The sequence below is a fragment of the Saccostrea cucullata genome, unplaced genomic scaffold (assembly GCF_032062105.1).
Source record: "Saccostrea cucullata isolate Sc308-1 unplaced genomic scaffold, CSIRO_AGI_Scuc_v1 ctg6743, whole genome shotgun sequence".
Lineage (NCBI taxonomy): Eukaryota > Metazoa > Mollusca > Bivalvia > Ostreida > Ostreidae > Saccostrea > Saccostrea cuccullata.
In genome coordinates, this window is record NW_026928530.1 from 13541 (window position 1) to 33018 (window position 19478).

At 32.3% G+C, this 19478-nt stretch overlaps 1 protein-coding gene across 1 annotated transcript; it reads left to right on the forward strand.

Annotated features, from left to right (window-relative positions):
• Window positions 1-3251: 3251 nt before the first annotated feature.
• LOC134277861 (uncharacterized) lies at window positions 3252-19156 on the forward strand (the record flags this gene model as incomplete). The annotated part of the gene is made up of 6 exons (XM_062760159.1): window positions 3252-3308; window positions 3581-3637; window positions 4381-4527; window positions 18486-18646; window positions 18740-18893; window positions 18991-19156. Coding segments are annotated over 6 exons (742 nt in total), but the record flags the coding sequence as incomplete, so codon positions are not given.
• Between the last annotated feature and the right edge of the window lie 322 nt (window positions 19157-19478).

The window sequence follows — 19478 nt, forward strand, 5'->3', positions numbered from 1 at the left end:
GGCACCCTAAGAAAGATCTTGTCGCAAGGAATAGACATATTAATGTCCAAATACCAACCATTCAAAGGTTTTGGGGAAAATTACGTTTTTAGACAAACAAATTAACTGACAAACAAACAGACAGAAGGTCAGGGAAAAACCATATGTCCCCAATCCTCGATTACGGGGATATAAAACCGTCATCTTTTGACTTTCCTTCGGGCCGCAGTGCAAAAATGAAATTTCAGAAACATTTTGCTAAACCAAAGGGCATCATCAAATATCTTTTAGAAGATAATTGGGTTTTGTGTAAAATATGAGGAGTTCTGAAAAACAGGGTTTTTATGTTCCTGTAACAAAAGATTCGATGTTTAAAAGTTTTGCTCTGACCATTCGTCTGTCTGTTTGTCCGCAAAAAACTTAAGCTCGCCCATAATTTTCAATTGGTTGGAAGTGCGGCGTTTACATGTTCATTACTGGTGGCAGGACTTTTACATGGGTACCATCATTTTAACCTTTTGAACTTGACTTTGGAATCATTTTGCAACATTTTGCAAAATAAAACCTTGGCATTAACATTGGAACAATTGGTGATTGGGCTTTTAAATTTCAGAGGTGTATTCCTAGTTCCAATCATGGAGTACGAAAGGGGACAACAGTTAAATCTTTTGCATTAAAAGATTACAATGTATCAAACTTTCAAATGAATTTAGTAATGTTACATGAAGGCAAAAATAAGACAAAGATTAAAACAAAGTTCTTACAAGCAGTGATTAAAAGTTCAAAATTTTCTGAGCTCGAAGTGAATATTTATAATCAGGGTAGCTTAGCGAAGCTGTTTAATTGTCTGGGACTGTTCAAATCAAATCTTCAATTTCCTTTCAAATATTATAGTAATTGCAACTTGACTGAACGTGAAAATTTTTATCGACAAGTGTGTTTCTAGTGTTAATGTGTTAAATTTTTGCAATTACACATTTCTTTATTTTTGTCTACTCATCTTTTAATCACTACTAGTTTTACGCATCGTGAACCTTTCTAAAGAATCATTTGAAACGTTTGAGTATAAATTAATATTATACTCTTCAAAAAAAGAAACGCATCATAGAAATTTAGTGACACATTGAACATAAAGATTATTTAGTAAAATGGTGCATTGATAAAACAGAAATGTGGTAAGCAACAGGAATACTATCTAAATGTCATAATTACTCAACAATTTAAAATTATAGTCAGTTTAAAGACCATTAAAGATCAATATCTGGTATGCCCCCCGCAGACACAAATGATAGCTACAAACGGCATCTAATGGAAGCAAATGTGTATAATAAAAACTGTATAGGAATACTCTCCCACTCAAAATATAGAACTTTAGTCAGCTGTTGCAGAGTCTGAGGATGGGATTGTCTTTGACAAATCATGTCAATCCATTTTGTCCAATGCTGCTTAATTTGGATTAAATATAGCGATTTAGATGACTGTGACTGAAACAGGTTGTTGTTTCTTTGCAAGAATATGTGTGTCAAACGAGCCATATGTGGCTGTATATTGTGAGATTGCAATACAGCTCTAGGATGCTGCAAAATTGAATGGGTATGTGTAGGTAGAACATGGTTAGAGTACCTTTTTCCATCAAAGTCCATTGAATTCGAAACAAATCAATCTTACTTTCTTATAATACCATTCTCCATATCATTACACTACCACCAACAACTTTTGTAACGTCTTGGAGGCAGTTATCTATCTAACATTCATTAAAAAGCATTAGCACTCTTAAACTTATAAGAGGCTTTCAGATAAACATTCTGGACTAGTAGGTTAACCAAAATGTTCAGCAGTGATGCTATGGTAGTACTCTCTTCATCTGAGATCTTTGAAGTCGATATTAGGGGTGTTGTGGGGTCGGAACAATGGCATGAATAATTCTCTTGCAATAATTCGCAGTCAACTGAAAACGGTCTTGTTACATGATCTGTGCAGTTCAGAGATAGTTCATGCTTTAGATGACGTCCTTGCATTACATTCATGCAATTTACGTAATCCTCGGAAGTGATGCTGTGCTGCTGATGTCACACGTAGTCTACCATATTTTTTGCGAACATTGGGTGTTCGATGTTAATGGTTTATGTTTTATAGGTTAGATATGGTCTGTGTGTAACATTAAAACCTTTTGCAATTGTAGATTGCGGTACCCCTGCTTCCAGTCGCCTATTTTCCTTTTTGTGCCACGCAACATTCAGATGCAGCAATTTTAGGAAGCGTCATTTTTCAGATAAAACCAGATTCAAAGTATCGAGAACCCCCGCTTTTGATAACCCCTTTGTACCTGAAGGAATTACATCGGAATTCAACAAATGAAAATTGAGAACAAAATTTTGGGGAAAATTTTGCAAAATTAGGTCTTTTTGTCTGTGAGACTTGTAGAATAGCTGTAAATTTAACAATTGCATTAAAAGTCATTCATTTCACTCGAATACATCGTATCCATACAAAAATAAAAGGTATGGCAAAACTATCATACATTTTTCAGGGCATTGCTCCTACTATGCGTTTCTTTTTTTGAAGAGTATATTAACCCACAAACTGTATGGTTCTTGGTAATAAACAGTACATGTATACAACTTTCAAAATCTTCTTTGCAGGTTCTTAATTGGCATCTTGTGTTTTTGACAAGAAATCATGTTCAGAAAGAAAGTGCTGTTTTACTTCTTCTTGCTACATAACATTTCATCCTTTTCCATGAAACAAAATGGTCAGTTTCTTGACTAATTCTTACATTTAAAGTCGCTTTAAGAAGTAGAATGTCATATCTACTTTTTAAAGGCTTAATAATAATGAGGTCAAAAGAAATTTCTTGTGTTAAACTGAGATCTGTTTTTTTTTTTTTTAATTTCTAATAAAAGTAATCGTACTTAATTATTTTGGTATCATGTTATATTCAATTTAAAATTACTTGTACATGTAGTTTTGGTAAGAAAGACATGTTTAAATTATCGCAGTTTTTTTTAACTACACACGTATTTTATGTCTTTGAATTTTCTTCGAGTAGTTATATATCATACATGTAAGTATAATGAGACCGTCAAATCAGTAGGGACAAAATCTTGTTTTATTTGCATCTTCTAAAAACATTCATGTATATAATTGATCTGAAACATATTCTTTTGTTTCCTCTTCAAGTGCAAATGTCTACACATTTATCATAACCCCTTAATAATGAAAACTATACATAATTCTTTTCATGAAAGACTTGCTCTATTCAATGATTTCAGACGAGCCTCGTCAGTGTATGATTATCCAGGACAAACAAGGACTTCTACTTCCACGCAGTGAGTGCTTCTATTTTTTTCTGGAGTAGACAAAATTTATTACTGGTATACATGTCGACAGATGCATGTTCAGTTTTATACCGCGTGGTCCTGTTCTTTTTAAATGAACATAGAATACTGCTTTTGATTTTAAAAAAAAAAATAATGATGTAAAAAAATCAAATTTTTTGAACGAGCAATTATTTTTTTCTGTAAGAATAAGAATTACACAATGACAAATCATGGATATTGTGTTTGTATGTCTTTGTGTTTGTAAGTCATATCTTTTATAGGGAAACCTGAGTTTTTGACAAGCAGAAACAAGGAAATGTGCCAAATAAGGAATTCAAGTAATTATTTCAACTTTAAATAACTAAGGGTACTGTCCTTTCTGACATAATTTATTTTATCAAATAAACTCTGCAATATGACTTTATATTGCAGAGTTTATTTGATAAAATAAATTATGTCAGAAAGGACAGTACTCTGAGCTATGAGCTCACTAAATGATACTCCGAGCTTCCCATATGAATATAACGGCGAAGTCCATATTTTGCTATGGGAGACACGTGTCAGATCAAAAAGGATATTGGAGATGCACAATGACATTATGCAATAAAAAATATGTGAAAGTATCATTCAATTTTATTCATGGTAGAGGGGGAGTTGTGGATAAGAGTTGAGTATCTATCAATACTCGTATTGTAGAAAGAATGGCCATGTTTTGTAATGGGAAAACCAAAGTACGTGCCCAATCAAAAAGTTAAATGGAGAGTGCACAATAGCTCAATGATATTCTGTGAAAGTTTCATCTAATCTCATTCAGTAGTATAAAAGGAGTGGCGGATACGAGATGGGTATGTATACCCCAAAGCGTAACGGACGGACGGACGGACATAACGATCACTACTTACTCCTCCTAATTTTAGAGCGAGGGGTTTACAAAACAGAGCTAAAATGATAGAAAGAATTCCAAAAAGTTAATTTAAGGTGAGAAGGAATCAAATGAGAAAAAATTATATATCTCTTTTTAAAAAATACATGCATTGTTCTATCATTTAATATACTAATACTTATACTGCTATTTTTCCAGGTAGCAAAGCTTTACGTTGTGGCAACACAAGTGTTTCCATTAAACCAGAGTGTGTATGCTCCTTTCACAATCTATATGAAGCAATGTATCATGATCATTTTTCTTGTCCTGGTGAAGTGAAGTCAGACAATGTTAGATTATTGAGATGTAAGTTATTTCACATCGTCAAGTTGTAAGTTAATTCAGAGTACCAAGAGGTCCACGATGAAATTTTAGTCATTTGCTACAATGAAGTTGCATTAAAGGGGTAAATTTTTCGTTTCTATGAAACGTTTTGGGCTCTCTTTAAAACGTTGGTTGTCATATAATGACTGTTTTACAGGTAATTGAATGAAACGTTTGACCCTTTTTTAGCCGGGCTTATTGCTCAAAGAGCAATTGCCGGCTTATGTGATCCTGTTCAAGGCAGGATGTTGACCCCATAGTCGCCATTTTAAAGTTACGAGCAAACTTATAGTTCTTATTCTCAACCGCTTTTGAGATAATACAAACGCTAAATGAAGCAACAAAAATAAAATGAAGTTTTATCTATATAAAATAAACATTAGTAGTAATGACTTTGAAAACTTCATAAGTCAAAGAACATAGTTCATTAGCGTAAGGATTTTTGATAATCAGTGTTACCGTAGTTCTCTACACATACGAGGTTAAGAAAGAGAGGGAACCAGATTGCATTGGCCTGTTCACATTCAGCTGCGGTACCAGATTAATTCTGATTCTGACAAAATCGGACCGTGGTATTAGGATTGAAAAACTCACTGTCAGTGTCTTATCATTTATAATATATTTTTCATCAGAATATAAACGTGATTCATGTAAGAAATCCATTTTACTCTGTAAATGAGCCCGGCTCTCTATACTTCTGAGTACTTTGATTTCTCTATAGTGGTTAGTGCGTCTACTCTAGAGTCGCGAAGTAGGTTGACCCTTACGTCAAGGGTTCGAATCCCACTATGGGACGTGGAGACCGATCCTTTGAGACCGTATATTCCTACATAATCACCAGTGTTAGATTGACTGGTCCGGTGTTAGACAGCAGTGTGAGATTTTTCTGTCTTACACTGTGTATTACTGCGCCACGAATGATAACGTAAACATTCCTTCTTTATTTAAAGAAATTGTTACAATGTTAAAAAATATCACATAAACTTAAAATTTTGTTAATAAACTTATTGAAATAAACTTATTTTCATCAAAATATTGTCGTATTTTTACTTTTTAAGTGGCACTACGTTTATATCGCGGAAGGAATCTTCTAAAATGAATTTGTACGCTATCGGATAGATATGGCACGCAAAATTTACAAAAATGAACTAAACATAGTTTCACAGTTGATAAACTAGGTTTATCGACTGTAAACTATAGTTTACAAACCGTGAACTATAGTTAATTCGTTAACTTAACTATAGTTTTCATCTGTAAAACTATATTTAACGGTTGTTAACTATAGTTTACGAATGCTACGATAGTTTTTCTGTCTGTAATATAAAACGTTAACAATAGACTTTGTTGATAAACATAGATTTACGTCTGTTAACTATAATTTACAATCGTGAACTATAGTTAAGAGTTGTTAATAGTAATTTCACAGTTTATCAGATCGTTAACTATAGTTAAGAATTGTAAACTTTCGTTTACAAATCGTGAAACTGTATTTTTCAGATAATCTATGTTTTGCAATCGCAAATGATTGTTATCAGTGTTACGTATAGTTTACGGTTCTGAAACAGATTATCGCGTTGACTATAGTTTACAGATGTAAAATATAGATTAACGTTGTTAATTAAAGTTTACAGTCCTATACTTTATAGTTTACAACCGATAAACCTAGTTTATCGACTGTGAAACTATGTTTAGCTCATTTTTGTGAATTTGGTGTGCTATAGATAGATATGTTTTTCCCCAGATTTTATCTATCAAATTAATTTATATGGACAGAAATTCATTTTATCAGTTTACACTGTGTGTAAATCATTTTAGCTACGCTTTTTCCGATGCTGTATTCAGATTTTTAATTAGATTGAAAGTTAAAAATATATTTTTTTAGCCTTTTGGCGACGTCATTGACAGGCCGTTATTCTGGATAAAATAATGCGAGAAAAAGAATCATTCATTACATACTCGTATGGGATAGTTAAATAGTTAAATTCCACTGTGACATCGGGGCCAATTTCACTGTCTAGGACAAGGCTTTGCCGAGTCGGCAATGAATAGACTATGAATCTTTTCCCCTCGGTGAAATTTCACTATCCCACACTCGTAGTAATGAATGATTCTATTAAAAACCCAGGTCCCGTGTCAAAGTAATTGTTGGCACGAAAAAGATCCCTCACTGCTCAATGGTTCTAAGTGCCGAGTAAAAGACAAAAATTTTCAGCTCTCCATCGGCAAGTGGTGGCGTCTATATATGAGTGAAAAATTCTCGAGAGGGACGTTAAGGTTTTGCCGAAGGTCAGGATGTCTAAAAATTTACTTTTACAATACCTCCTAAACTATGTGATTAATAATGTAAAAATTTTACAATTTATAAATATATAATTGATTAACAGATAGAGAGTATCACTTGACAACAAATATTAAAACACACACACACACACACACACACACACACACACACACACACATATATATATATATATATATATATATATATATATATATATATATATATATATATATATATATATATATATATATATATATTTAATTTTGAGAAAAAAACATATATCGAGGAATTTGCATATTTAAAAGAAAGTGCATCTTCTTAATTCTGTACTTTTAGTGGAAACCATAATCAGATAATTGCAGAAATAATATTATGTTTATCAATGAAAGCAAGTTGGGCGTGAATGGTTTCTGAAAGGCTGTTATTGAAAGCATGACACTTATAAAGACAAGACCCCTATAAAATTAGCCAGTTGCAATGTTTTTGGGGGGTTCAAATCTTAACACTAGGACAAAATAAACAGGGTAAACAACTTTTCAGAGGCTATCGTAGTCCAACTAGCCCTTCATTGATAATCACATATTGAATTTTTTCTGCAATAACGGCTTTCACTAAAGTACGGAATAATAAGTGAAATTGTTAAAATGTATGTATTTTTTCAAACAATTTTTTTCGATAAATATTTTTAAGAATTTGATATCAAGTGATACTTTCTATCTGTTAATCAATTATATATTTATAACCTTTAAAAAAGTTTTAACTTTTTAAGCCACATTGTGTTGGAGCTATTGTAAAAGTATTTGGACATGTTGACCTTTATTAAAACTTTAAACAACATACAATCAATCAATCCTCTCTAAATTTATGGATGTACCATGACAGTAAGCGTTCTAAAGACAGCACCAAACGTTCCATTCAAACAAAAAAAAACCGAACTCCTGATTCCCGCCTACATTTTGCACCCATTTAATTCAATAACTAATGGCAATTTAGCCCTAAATTCTTTATACAAAGTACAATTTAATAGTAATTGATTAATTATTTCAATACCATCGCTAATTAGCAAATAATTCCTATTTCCAGCTATTGAAATATGGGGTGGGGGGGGGGGTTAGACGATGTTTTCCATTAAAATCGGACTTTTAAGAATCATAATATTTTTAAATAGTCTTGGATATATATAATTATTATTTTTCTTTATTGTTCCAACTATCTGATTGGCTCAAACAGGATCACATGACCAAGTATAAAAAGTGTTACAGACTAGATGTTTCTATGTTAAAAAATTATAAACCTGCTGTTTCTAAAATTGGAAACGTTTTTCTGTGAAGCAACAATAGTGCTGATCACAATAGTCTTTATAACCTGGATGTTTCTAAAAACAGATACTGCAGCTGGTTTTCATTACTGTGACGTCATAAAGCAAATGACATAACAATGCCTTGTATGAGAAGGTACTGAGTATTAGAAAGAATTTAGGATTTCAAGATATTTCTTATTAACTGACAAAAAATAATAAAACAATTGTAGCGTATTGATTCGGTAGAATCCCTCGATATATAGACCTTAGAGAAAGCATATCCACCCCTGCGAAATGATATTCATGATTTTAAGAACCTTTATGAGTTGTTCATAATTGTTCATGAATGGTTCTTAAAGGATTCTTAACAGGTTCATAAAAGTAGTTCATGAATAAAATTCATGAAAACATTCATAATTCATAGTTCATGAACAAATGATGAACAAATATGAATATTGGTAATTTTCAGTTTAAAGAAAAAACCTTAATAGTTCAAGGTAATGAATGTTCATGAATTTTCATGAAGACTAAAAATGTAGAAATAATTGTCACAAACGATCGCCAGAAAACACTCATTACTCCCATAATACAACTTTTGCATGCAGAAGCAGTCGTTGAACAAGCCCCTGATTTAATTAATAACATGCTTTTGTTTTGATTTTGAAAGTATGGGATCAGAGCCGAGTGGGGGAACATAAGAGGTTAAAATCACTATTTTCTACTCTATGTAATTGATAACTTAGGTTCTTCAGGATAACAAAACTCTGTTATGAACTGTCTAGAAGGGAGATTATAATTAAATTATGATCGTAATTTAAAGAACACTGCATCAATATTGACAGCATTTTTTTTCTCATATTGAATTACTAATGTTTCTTCATCATTTAAATTGGCCAGCTATATTAATATTGTGCTTTAAATTATCTCATTTTTCACGACACAACTTTCTTCGACCGAATTTTCTCTATTTGTCAAACTTTTAACAAGTTGTAAGAAAATGAAACAGACTTTCAGTCTAGGAAAAATTTCATTGTCTTCGTAAAAACGTATCATAAATTTATTGACAACTAAAAAATTATATCTCTTGTCCGTACTGTACCGTACCATTCTTGGGTCGAAAAGCTATATATTTTGATGCAGTTATAAAGTCACATTTTTCTGTCCATCGTGTGTAAATGATACAGCACAGGCTGCATGGTTGTGAAGAAGCTATGACATGAACCACATTCGTATTTTGTAGTCTATTCTCCTAATACACTTTCATAGCTCAGGGTACTCAGTTTGAGGGCGGGTGGTTCCAAGAGATATTTGTTGTCCTCTGATAGCAATGGAGGCGGCCATACTTGAATACGAAACTATGGCTAAACAGGTATAATGTAAAAAAAATCCAATTCAATAAATAATATAACTTATATTAATTAAAAAAAATTAATTTCAGTGAAAAATCATTCAGATAGTGTTTGTTATTTCTTGTTTAACAAAAATCTTGGCAATTCGAAACGGGTAACCCGAATTACCGAAATGCCCATGATTTACCGAAATGCCCATGGGAATTACCGAAATGCCCCCAAAAACTACCGAAATGCCCCTTGAATTATATTCTAATAGTCATTTTATGGTAATTTAGGATAAATTTTATGAACGAAACTGTGTATTTTGAACACAAATGTTAAAAAATGTGTTTAATTGGCAAAAATATTGTGACCTCTAAGAGCGATAACTCTTGCAACATTGTCTCAGCGGGAAGCACGTTACCGTCCGTTATTTTATGATCCCTCTTGAAGGCTCTTCTCTCTCTTTCTCTAGAGCTCTCTCTCTCCCGCTCTCCTTTATTTTGTTGGACAAATTTTATACTGCATATCTTGTTAAGTATTTAAAAAGAAGAAGAGGAAACATGGCAGAAATAGGCCTACAAGTAAGTATACACAGTTTTATTTACATCTCATACAAGTATAATAAACGCAAGATTTAAAAAAGGGAGATTTTTAAAATTCGACTTCTGGGTTATCAAATAATATTGATAATTCCAATTCCATGTTAAGTGAACATGCAGAGTTCTATAGGTAAAAAAATATTTTTAACAAAAAAATGCAATCATGCTTAAAAAAATTACGGCACGTCTGAATACTGGTCCTACACAGTAATTGGAGCTCATGGGTAAGATATCATTGATTTAAATTATTTTGTACTTATCTTTTAATCAAAATGTTGATTACAAATAAATAAAATCAACCATCATCATGATCATTTCGTCAGATCCCTTTAAGAGAAGAATTAGAAGCGGATTATGGAAAATTAAACTGCTCTTTAAAAATAATTATTTGAATTGTTTGAAAAAATCCATATTTGAATGTTTTTATTTTTTAAATACATATTTAGGGCTTACTAACAGCTACAAAATAAAAAATAAAAACTTACCTCTGCAGTGCTTTAAAGAGTCGTACTCTTTCTCATATCAATCTCGGCAAATTTTTTTTAATGGATAACGGTACGCAGTGGGAGACTACGTAAACCCCTGGGGTTCAGAGTTGTAAAAATTATAACCAAAGCTATAGCATATTTAATTAAAAAAAAATTTAATTAATTAATTCAAATTATTCAGCATGAAAATCGACATCATCAAGAAAAAAATATTTCTGCAGGAATTCTGCTACACATGTAATATGAATACAAATACTACTAGAGTTATCTCTCTTAGATATTAGATAAACGAACCTTTTGAAAGAAAAAAATACATTTGTTAATATTTTTTTTATTCGATTTCTTGAAAATATGTTTAATTAACTCATTATCTTTCATAAAAACCAACGTATTTAAGTTTTAAAGGGGCATTTCTGTAGTTTTAGGGGGCATTTCGGTAATTTCCAGGGGCATTTCGGTAAATCAGGGGCATTTCGGTAATTCGAGGTACCGGAAACTATTTCTTAATTAGCTCTGCATGACACTTTTTTTTAAAAGGCGCAAACTTTGAAACGCGCGAGACGTTGGAAAGTGAATCGGTAGAGTGGTAGGATTATTAGCGTAGTCATTCTTTGTCAATCTTTGAAGAAAATAACAGAATACGAAGAATGAATATCCAGAGGATAAATTTACTTCATAACTGCAGATATTAGTGGTGAGTTACAAAAAAATGGAAGCAATTGCTGAATCTGTGAGATATTTGTCAAGATGTTACTGTCTATTTGTAAGATTTCAGTTATGTCCTTTTTAATGAAAATTTTGTCAAACTTTGTTATGAGTAAGGATCCAACCAAATTACGTTACATTTAATAATTAAAGATTGAAACATTCATCCTGTTCACCTATAACATCTTGAACGTGGCGGGCAAGAGAAACAGGCTAAACTCCCGCTCGGAATGCTTTAAAATATGGCAGTGCCTATGATGCAGAATTAAATGAAACAAATATGCAAAAAAAAAAACAACAAACCAATTAAGTCTTAAGTTTTCACATTTATGAGCATTTTCAGAAAATCTTTGTTCTTGTAGGGAAAAGAGAAGCAGTTCACAGATAATGTTGATGAGTTGAGAACAGAAGATTAAAAAAATCTGGCTGCCAAAAAAAAAAGAATATAAAAAATCCAGGCTCTTGAAGAAAAACAAAAGAAAGGAATGAAAATATGAATCGTAATCGATCAAAGGATCCAAGTGATGAAATTCTGAAAATTCCACAGGGAAAGCCAATAAGATTTTTTTATTTGACCACCTCTGCTCAAAATCCTTGAAAGCCCTTTTAGCTGATGCCCTAATTGCTGAACACACTTTTCTGCCAGACAGTGAGATTTGGATTAAAAATCATTCAATTTTAGGCATACATTTTGAAATACGCTGAATAAGGAACCCACTCTCCTCTTGACCAAGTAAGGTTAAGGATTCTGCAGAGTCGCGTTTGAATTGAAATTTTTCATAATTTTACTAGGAATAAACTACATAATTTATTTATTATCGTTATCACTTATCAGAGTTGTTTACTTGAACAAAGATTTTGTTACAATGTTTAGAAAACAAACATTCTGTGAAATCTTTCAAGATGCTATTAAAATATTTTCTTTTACAGTTTTTCATTTTGCATAACTACATTTTTTGTTTACAAAAAGCAAGAACATTCATGAATAGTTCATGAACATTCCTAAATAACTTTTACAAATTATTCATGAATAGTTCATGAAAATGCATTGAACCTATTAATATCATTCATGAACTTTTCTTGAAAGTTCAAGAATATAATTCATGAACTTTTCTTGAAAGTTCAAGAATTATTCTTGATCATTTTGCAGGCATTTAAAAAATCCAAATTTGTTCATGAACAACAAATAATTCTTGAATATTCTTGAACTGGGTTTTCATGAATAAAATCCATGAAATCATGAGTGTCCAATTTTAACTTCATGGGATCTTCATGAACAATTCATGAGCTGATTCAAGAATATAATTCATGAACTTTTCTTAAAAGTTCAAGAATTATTCTTGATCATTTCGCAGGGGCACCTTCGTGCTCGGTCGATATGCTTTCTCTTTAGGTCTATATATCGAGGGATTGACCTCATCAAAAGGCTATAATTATATAATATTCATTATATCTTTTTTTATGTCTTAAACAAATGAATTAAATATACACATGCATGTATAGAGTAATAAATACAGTGTTTTAGTTGTAAATCGCTTTGAAATTTGTGAAAAAAATGATAATTTTTGTCGTTTTTGTCTATAAACATATGTTCACCCCATGAAACACAAATTCAAAGCCTTTGGTATGAAATTGTGAAATTACAGTCTATCTGTAAACAAAACAGTTATCTGTTAATAGGAATTTTTGTTTCACAGGGGGAGGGGGGTATTTTAAAATATTTCCCGTTGATTTCTTCAGTGAAACAAGATGTGTTTGTGAAACAAAGCGAAGGTTAAGCATTCTCTAATGCTGATCAAATATGTTGGTACCTAAGTAAGGCCTTTTCAGAAGAAATACATATGTGAAATAAAAAACCCTAGCACCACCTGTTCAAGGGTTATGACCAAGGTTAACATTTTTAAAGGAAGGACAAACTCTGGGTCAAGGTCAAAGGGTCAAGGTTGTTGGTTTCTAAAGAAAGGCCTTGTCTCAAAGATTACATATGGTAAGTATGAAAGCGCTGGCCCTTACTGTTCAAAAGTTATGGTCAAGGTTAAAGTTTGTAAACTACACTACCCCAGGATGCTTCCACATAAGTTTCAGCTTTTCTGGCCCAGTGGTTCTTGAGAAGATTTTAAAGGATTATTCCTCTTTATTTCTATGTGAAATTTTAATTCCCCATTGTGGCCCCTTCCTATCCCCGGCGTTATAATTTGAACAATTTAGAATCTACACTACCCCAGGAGGCTTCCACGTAAGTTTCAGCTTTTCTGGCCCAGTGGTTCTTGAGAAGAAGATTTTGAAAGATTTTTCCTATATATTTCTATGTAAAAATTTGATTCCTTATTGTGGCCCCACCCTACCCCCGGGGGGTCATAATTTGAACAATTTAGAATCTACACTACCCCAGGATGCTTCCACATAAGTTTCAGCTTTTCTGGCCCAGTGGTTCTTGAGAAAATTTTCAAAGATTTTTCCTTTTTATTTCTATGTAAAACTTTGATTCCCCATTGTGGCGCCACCCTACCCCCAGGGGTCATGATTTGAACAATTTAGAATTTACACTACCCAAGGATGCTTCCACATAAGTTTCAGCTTTTCTGGCCTAGTGGTTCTTCAGAATATTTTCAAAGATTTTTCCTATTTATTTCTATGTAAAACTTTGATTCCCCATTGTGGCCCCACCCTACCCCCTGGGGTCATGATTTGAACACTTTAAAATCTACACTACCCCAGGATACTTCCACATAAGTTTCAGCTTTTCTGGCCCAGTGGTTCTTGAGAAGAAGATTTTGAAAGATTTTTCCTATATATATTTTTATGTAAAACTTTGATTCCCCATTGTGGCCCCACCCTACCCCCGGGGGTCATGATTTGAACAATTTAGAATCTACACTACCCCAGGATGCTTCCACATAAGTTTCAGCTTTTCTGACCCAGTGGTTCTTGAGAAGAAGATTTTTTAATGACCCCACCCTTTTTTGTCTTTTCTTGATTATCTCCCCTTGTGAGGGGACTTGGACCTTCATTTTAACAATTTAAATTTCCCTTAACCCATGGATACTTTGTATTAAGTTTGGTCAAAATTGGCCCAATGGTTCTTGAGAAGAAGTCGAAAATATGAAAGATGGACAGACAGACAGACAGACAGCTAGACGGACGACGGACAAAATGTGATCAGAAAAGCTCACTTGAGCTTTCGGCTCAGGTGAGCTAAAAATCTTTCGAATATGCTAACTTTTGAAAATTGACTTAGAGGTAGGCGGGAAAACTTTATCGTTCGCAGTTCTTTTACCCCTTCAATGCGCTTCATTGTCAACAGCGAGAAAGCACGTATTCGACCGATGCATTTGTTATGGGAACTCCAATAAACATGATAAATTCATAATTATGTACAAATTTGTTGAAATACGTGTTTTACAGGAGAGAGACTCTAACTCTCTCTTTTAACTCTAAAAATCTCCAGTTCAGTGTAACTCATATGTTGCTAGTAGCAAAGCTAAAGATGAATATCAATTTTCTTTCTCCTTTCTCATCCCCTACTAATGTGTTCGGAACCTTTAATTTTTTGGTGTTCTGCAAATAATAAAACCCGATGAGTTCAGAGTAGATCTGGCGGTGGCTCTGGCGAGGGTTAGCGAGACTACAGCGAGATAGGGTAAATTATTCACGGAAATGTGGCTAGGAGACATGGTAAACAGAAAAGTTATGTTGAGTTTCAGTTTTCACCACCCCATAATATCTGTAGAAATGTACTTCAATCGATCTCTCTTGGATTCATTTAAGGAATGAATTTAAGGTAAGGTTTGCGTCTCCCTCCAACTCATATTTTTTTTAATATGCACACATACTATATATCAATTTATTCAGGGAGATTAGCTTCATCATTTAATATGATTTTCAAAGATATTCCCCGTCCCATTTTTTAAGTAAAAGACGCCAAATTTAACGTATTTCATATTTCACCTCGAATATTATTTTCATTGAAAATTTTGATTTATTTTATAAATCATCAAACTTTTATAATTAAAATGACCTGAATTAGTATAATTCATGCTTCTATTACATGTGTATTTAAACTTTTAATTTTCCATTATCAAAAATGTGAAAATTTGGGTAAAAAAGAAGATTTTTCAATTTTCCTTGATAAAGTGAAACCGTTGCCATGGCAACAAAAATATAAAAATCAACGTTTTACATATCTACCGATTCCATCAAAATCCATGAAGTTATTAATTTGATCATTTTCATTAATTTGAACTGAAAAAATATGTATGTCCCCAATATTATTTCCATGGAAACAGTGGCTATATTATGGGTTCAGAACATAAAAATTAGGCTTTTTCTACACTTTTAAAGACAACATTGATATCACTTTGTCATGGTGAATGTTAAAGACTATATGTTATTTTTGATATTGTTTTAGGCATAAATTGGCCAAAAATATTCAAAATAAAACTCCTCCTGTGCTACATGATGGTCTAAAAATTTATTCCATAGAACTCTTGTATTTATGGCAATCTTTACATCTGCATATTCTGATGAAATTGTCCATGAATTATACTGCAACACCTCTAGAAGTACATGTATATGTATATAAACATACTTCAGAACATGTTGCAACTAAACCAATTAAAAGCCTATTAATTTGACCTCATGCTGATTTAGTTATTCCAACATGTAGTAACTTCTAGACATCTTTGTAGCAAAATATATCTTTATTCAGTTATGGCTGATGACTGTCATTATACATGTATGCCATTTTTTGAGTGAAATGTTTTAAGCATTGCATCCACGAAGCTGCTGTTTTTATAATTAAATGATTTCTTTACTTCGAAGAGTAGAAATGCTATCTTTAAAGTAATGTTTGTTTGCCCTCTCTTGACTCAGGGTAAAATTATTGGGTCGGTAGGTGAGAAAATCTTCAACAACATTTTTTAAGGGGGATAAGAGGAATAAAAAGAAAAAAATACGGCCCTGCATTGAAAAAAAGTTTTCAGTCTGGTCAATTTAGTCAGTCGGTCTGGAGAGGCCGACAACCAAACATTTTTTAAAGATGGCCTATTTCTACACTTCATGGACATTAGCTCAATCATTGGATTAGGTAGTCTGAGAATTTAAATTGAAATATCAGACAGAACAAAATAAAGATGAATTCTAAGTGACATCAATTCATACTTTAATAAGTTTACAGAGTACTTCTGATTTCAGAGAAAAGGCAAATTCTGCAAAATGACATAACACTGTCATAAATATTTGTCAAGAACAGGGAAAAAGAAACAATGCTACAGTGATAGATATTTCTCCTTGATATCCATGAAATAATAATTTAAATATAACAAAATTTTCTCCTTTTTAAAATCAAAATACAGAAAAAAAAATTAAAAGATTATAAATGTAAACAATTTTAAAATAAACTACATGTATTTGTGAAAGATTTTAATTTTAGTAGATTACTAAACTGGTCTTATCATTCCTACTAAATTAACAACCTTACAATTTCCAAGTGTCATGTTTTAAACTGTTACAGTAGATATAATTATACATGTTCACAGTTCACTGCAGCTTTATGTACAAAACTCATCAGTTTTCAGAAATACTTATTTGAGCATATTAGGTCCTGGTAAGAACAAAATTTAATGAATAAAAAAATTAATCTTATTTGTTCATGTATTAATTTCCTTGCAATTTTACAAACCCTTTTAAGAAACTTGTTTCATGTGCGTATAGACAAAAGCAACCTTCAATTAATACCTATGATGTATACATTTATTTTACTGAAAACAAATTCAAAGATGGACAAACAGAGCATGCAGTGCAATCATCACATACACATATTTTCTAAATATATGGAAAACAGCATGTATATACTAGATAGGATGTTGTTAAACATTAAATTTTCTTCTATAATCTATAGACATATAAAAATATGCATTGGGTATAACAAGTCAGAAGTTCTTCTCCAAATCTCCATTGAATTTGCCATGTCTGGTTCAACATCTTAGCTTGATCCATCCAACTTTCTTTTATATTCTTGAGCTGATATGGGATGACCTCTACTTTGATTGATGGCACAAATCTTTTAAGGAAACACTGAAGTACTTTTTTTGGTTCTTATCTATTCCAGTTAATGACTCATGATCTGAAATCATATGTGATCATTTTTACAAAAACATTTAAGGAATTGCATTTTTGGAATTTCATAAGGAATTGCACTGAGTTTCATTCACTCAATGAAATGAATAAACTTCCAATGAAGAATCAATATGAAATTATTGTAAAATTTACAGATTGAATTAGTGAAATGCAAATGCTTGATCAAGAAAATTAATGTTCTTGTCATGCACAATCTGTATATCTCTTTTTTATTAATTAGAAAATAAGATATTAATTAAAATCAAACCTCATTTAAAAAGGTAACTTGAACAATTGAATACCTGTTCCAATAATGTTACAAATATCAGGCCTAAAAAGCAAGGATTTTATTTTTCATAATTTCTTGAATGAATGCATTTTTATTTTTTGGCAATGTTGGGATATTAGTCACATCCTGACATCCTTGTACCGTTTATTCATCGTTTTTAAATCCGTAGTCAGTAGATCATTCATAACTTTCAGTAAAATGAATAGTTAAATAATTACCTGATGAAAATACTATCAACAATCAAACTGTCAACATCATCATTGGACATGGTCAAATGCACCGTGACTTTTCTTCCCTGTTCGGACTGCATATAGCATAATACTTTACAGGATACTCTCAGGTCTTTTCTTTATTCTTTCCCATTGTCACTTAAAACTTTAGCGAGAAACACACAACAGTACAATGCGTCAACGACTTTCTTCGGAATAGCCGTGTAACTTGCCACGTTCCGTATCGAAAATAAACAAGTCCTCCTTTATTGGTTCATCCACATGCATCACGCTAATCTCAAAGGCTTCTAAGATTCCTATGCTTTGATTTGTTATAAGACTTTCCCCCTCAAAACGTCCTTTGTTTTTAGTCATAACAATAAGTGACAACAAACATCAAGTATGACAGAGGAAATTCGTTACCGAGATGCTTAGCATCGCTGGTTTAAATTCACCTGTTTCAAACGCTTTGGTGATTCGACCAGGTGTGTTATAGGACCGACGACATTCAAAAATGTGAATCAATGCTTTAATATACAATCAATTAATCCATTTGAACAAAAAAACACTTTAATGCGCATCATTGTATAACGTACCACTAGGCATTTTATTTTTAAGGCGGCGATTGTATGGAATACAGCTTACAAAACAAAGGTCCCTGTATTCATGGTGGACAGCTTACCTGCAAAGAGACTGGCCCTGATGTGGAGGCACTAAATATCAGGTGTGATTGTCCACTTAGATTCGAGGGGATGTTCTGTGAAAATAAAATGGAAAAGGTACCTATAATTGAAAACTGACGTTGAAATAAAATCAGAGATAATATGTATTTTTTCTTCACACACTGGAGTATTATACGTATAATATTATAGGTTACAAGAATTTGTGATAGAAATGAAAATGCATCGTCTCTTAATTACCTGCAGAACTGTGATAGAACAAAAATGGACTGCATTACTTACAGTGAAAATAAACGATATACTTTCAAGTGTACTAAAAAATCTGCGACAATCCTACGAGGAAAAGGTAATAAAGATACAATGTTAGAATTTAAGAACAATTGATCAAAGGTAAACTGATATATTATTACAGAGTGAAGAATTTATATATTTTTTTCTCGCAGCTGAATTGCCAATCTGTAGAGAAACAGAAATAAATACCACAGAGTTGAATGCAGCGATAACTCCAGAGGGTGACATCAGACTGACCAATCCTCAATACACATCAAGAGGCAAGTCATTGACACCTACTCTTTCATTCATTTTATTTCTTAGGGAATACGAACTGCTGTAAATTGGAAAAGTATTCCATTTAACCATTTATATCGCACGAATTGTAAGGTTCTTAGAAAGTTAAGATATGAATACCGGGTAATTTTTATTTGATTTTACAAAACCGGCCTATTTTCATTTTAACTTTAAAAATTTTGAACAGTTGGTGCTTAGACCTTCATTAACAGTACTGTACATATTGTATAACTTTTCCCCACTGAAATTACTTCATAGTAGTTTTTTCCTATGGAAATCCCACACCAGATTTAATTTTCCGGAGAGAAACCTTCTCTTGAATTAGCTATATAGAGTCCGATTTCATACAGAAACAATACATCCC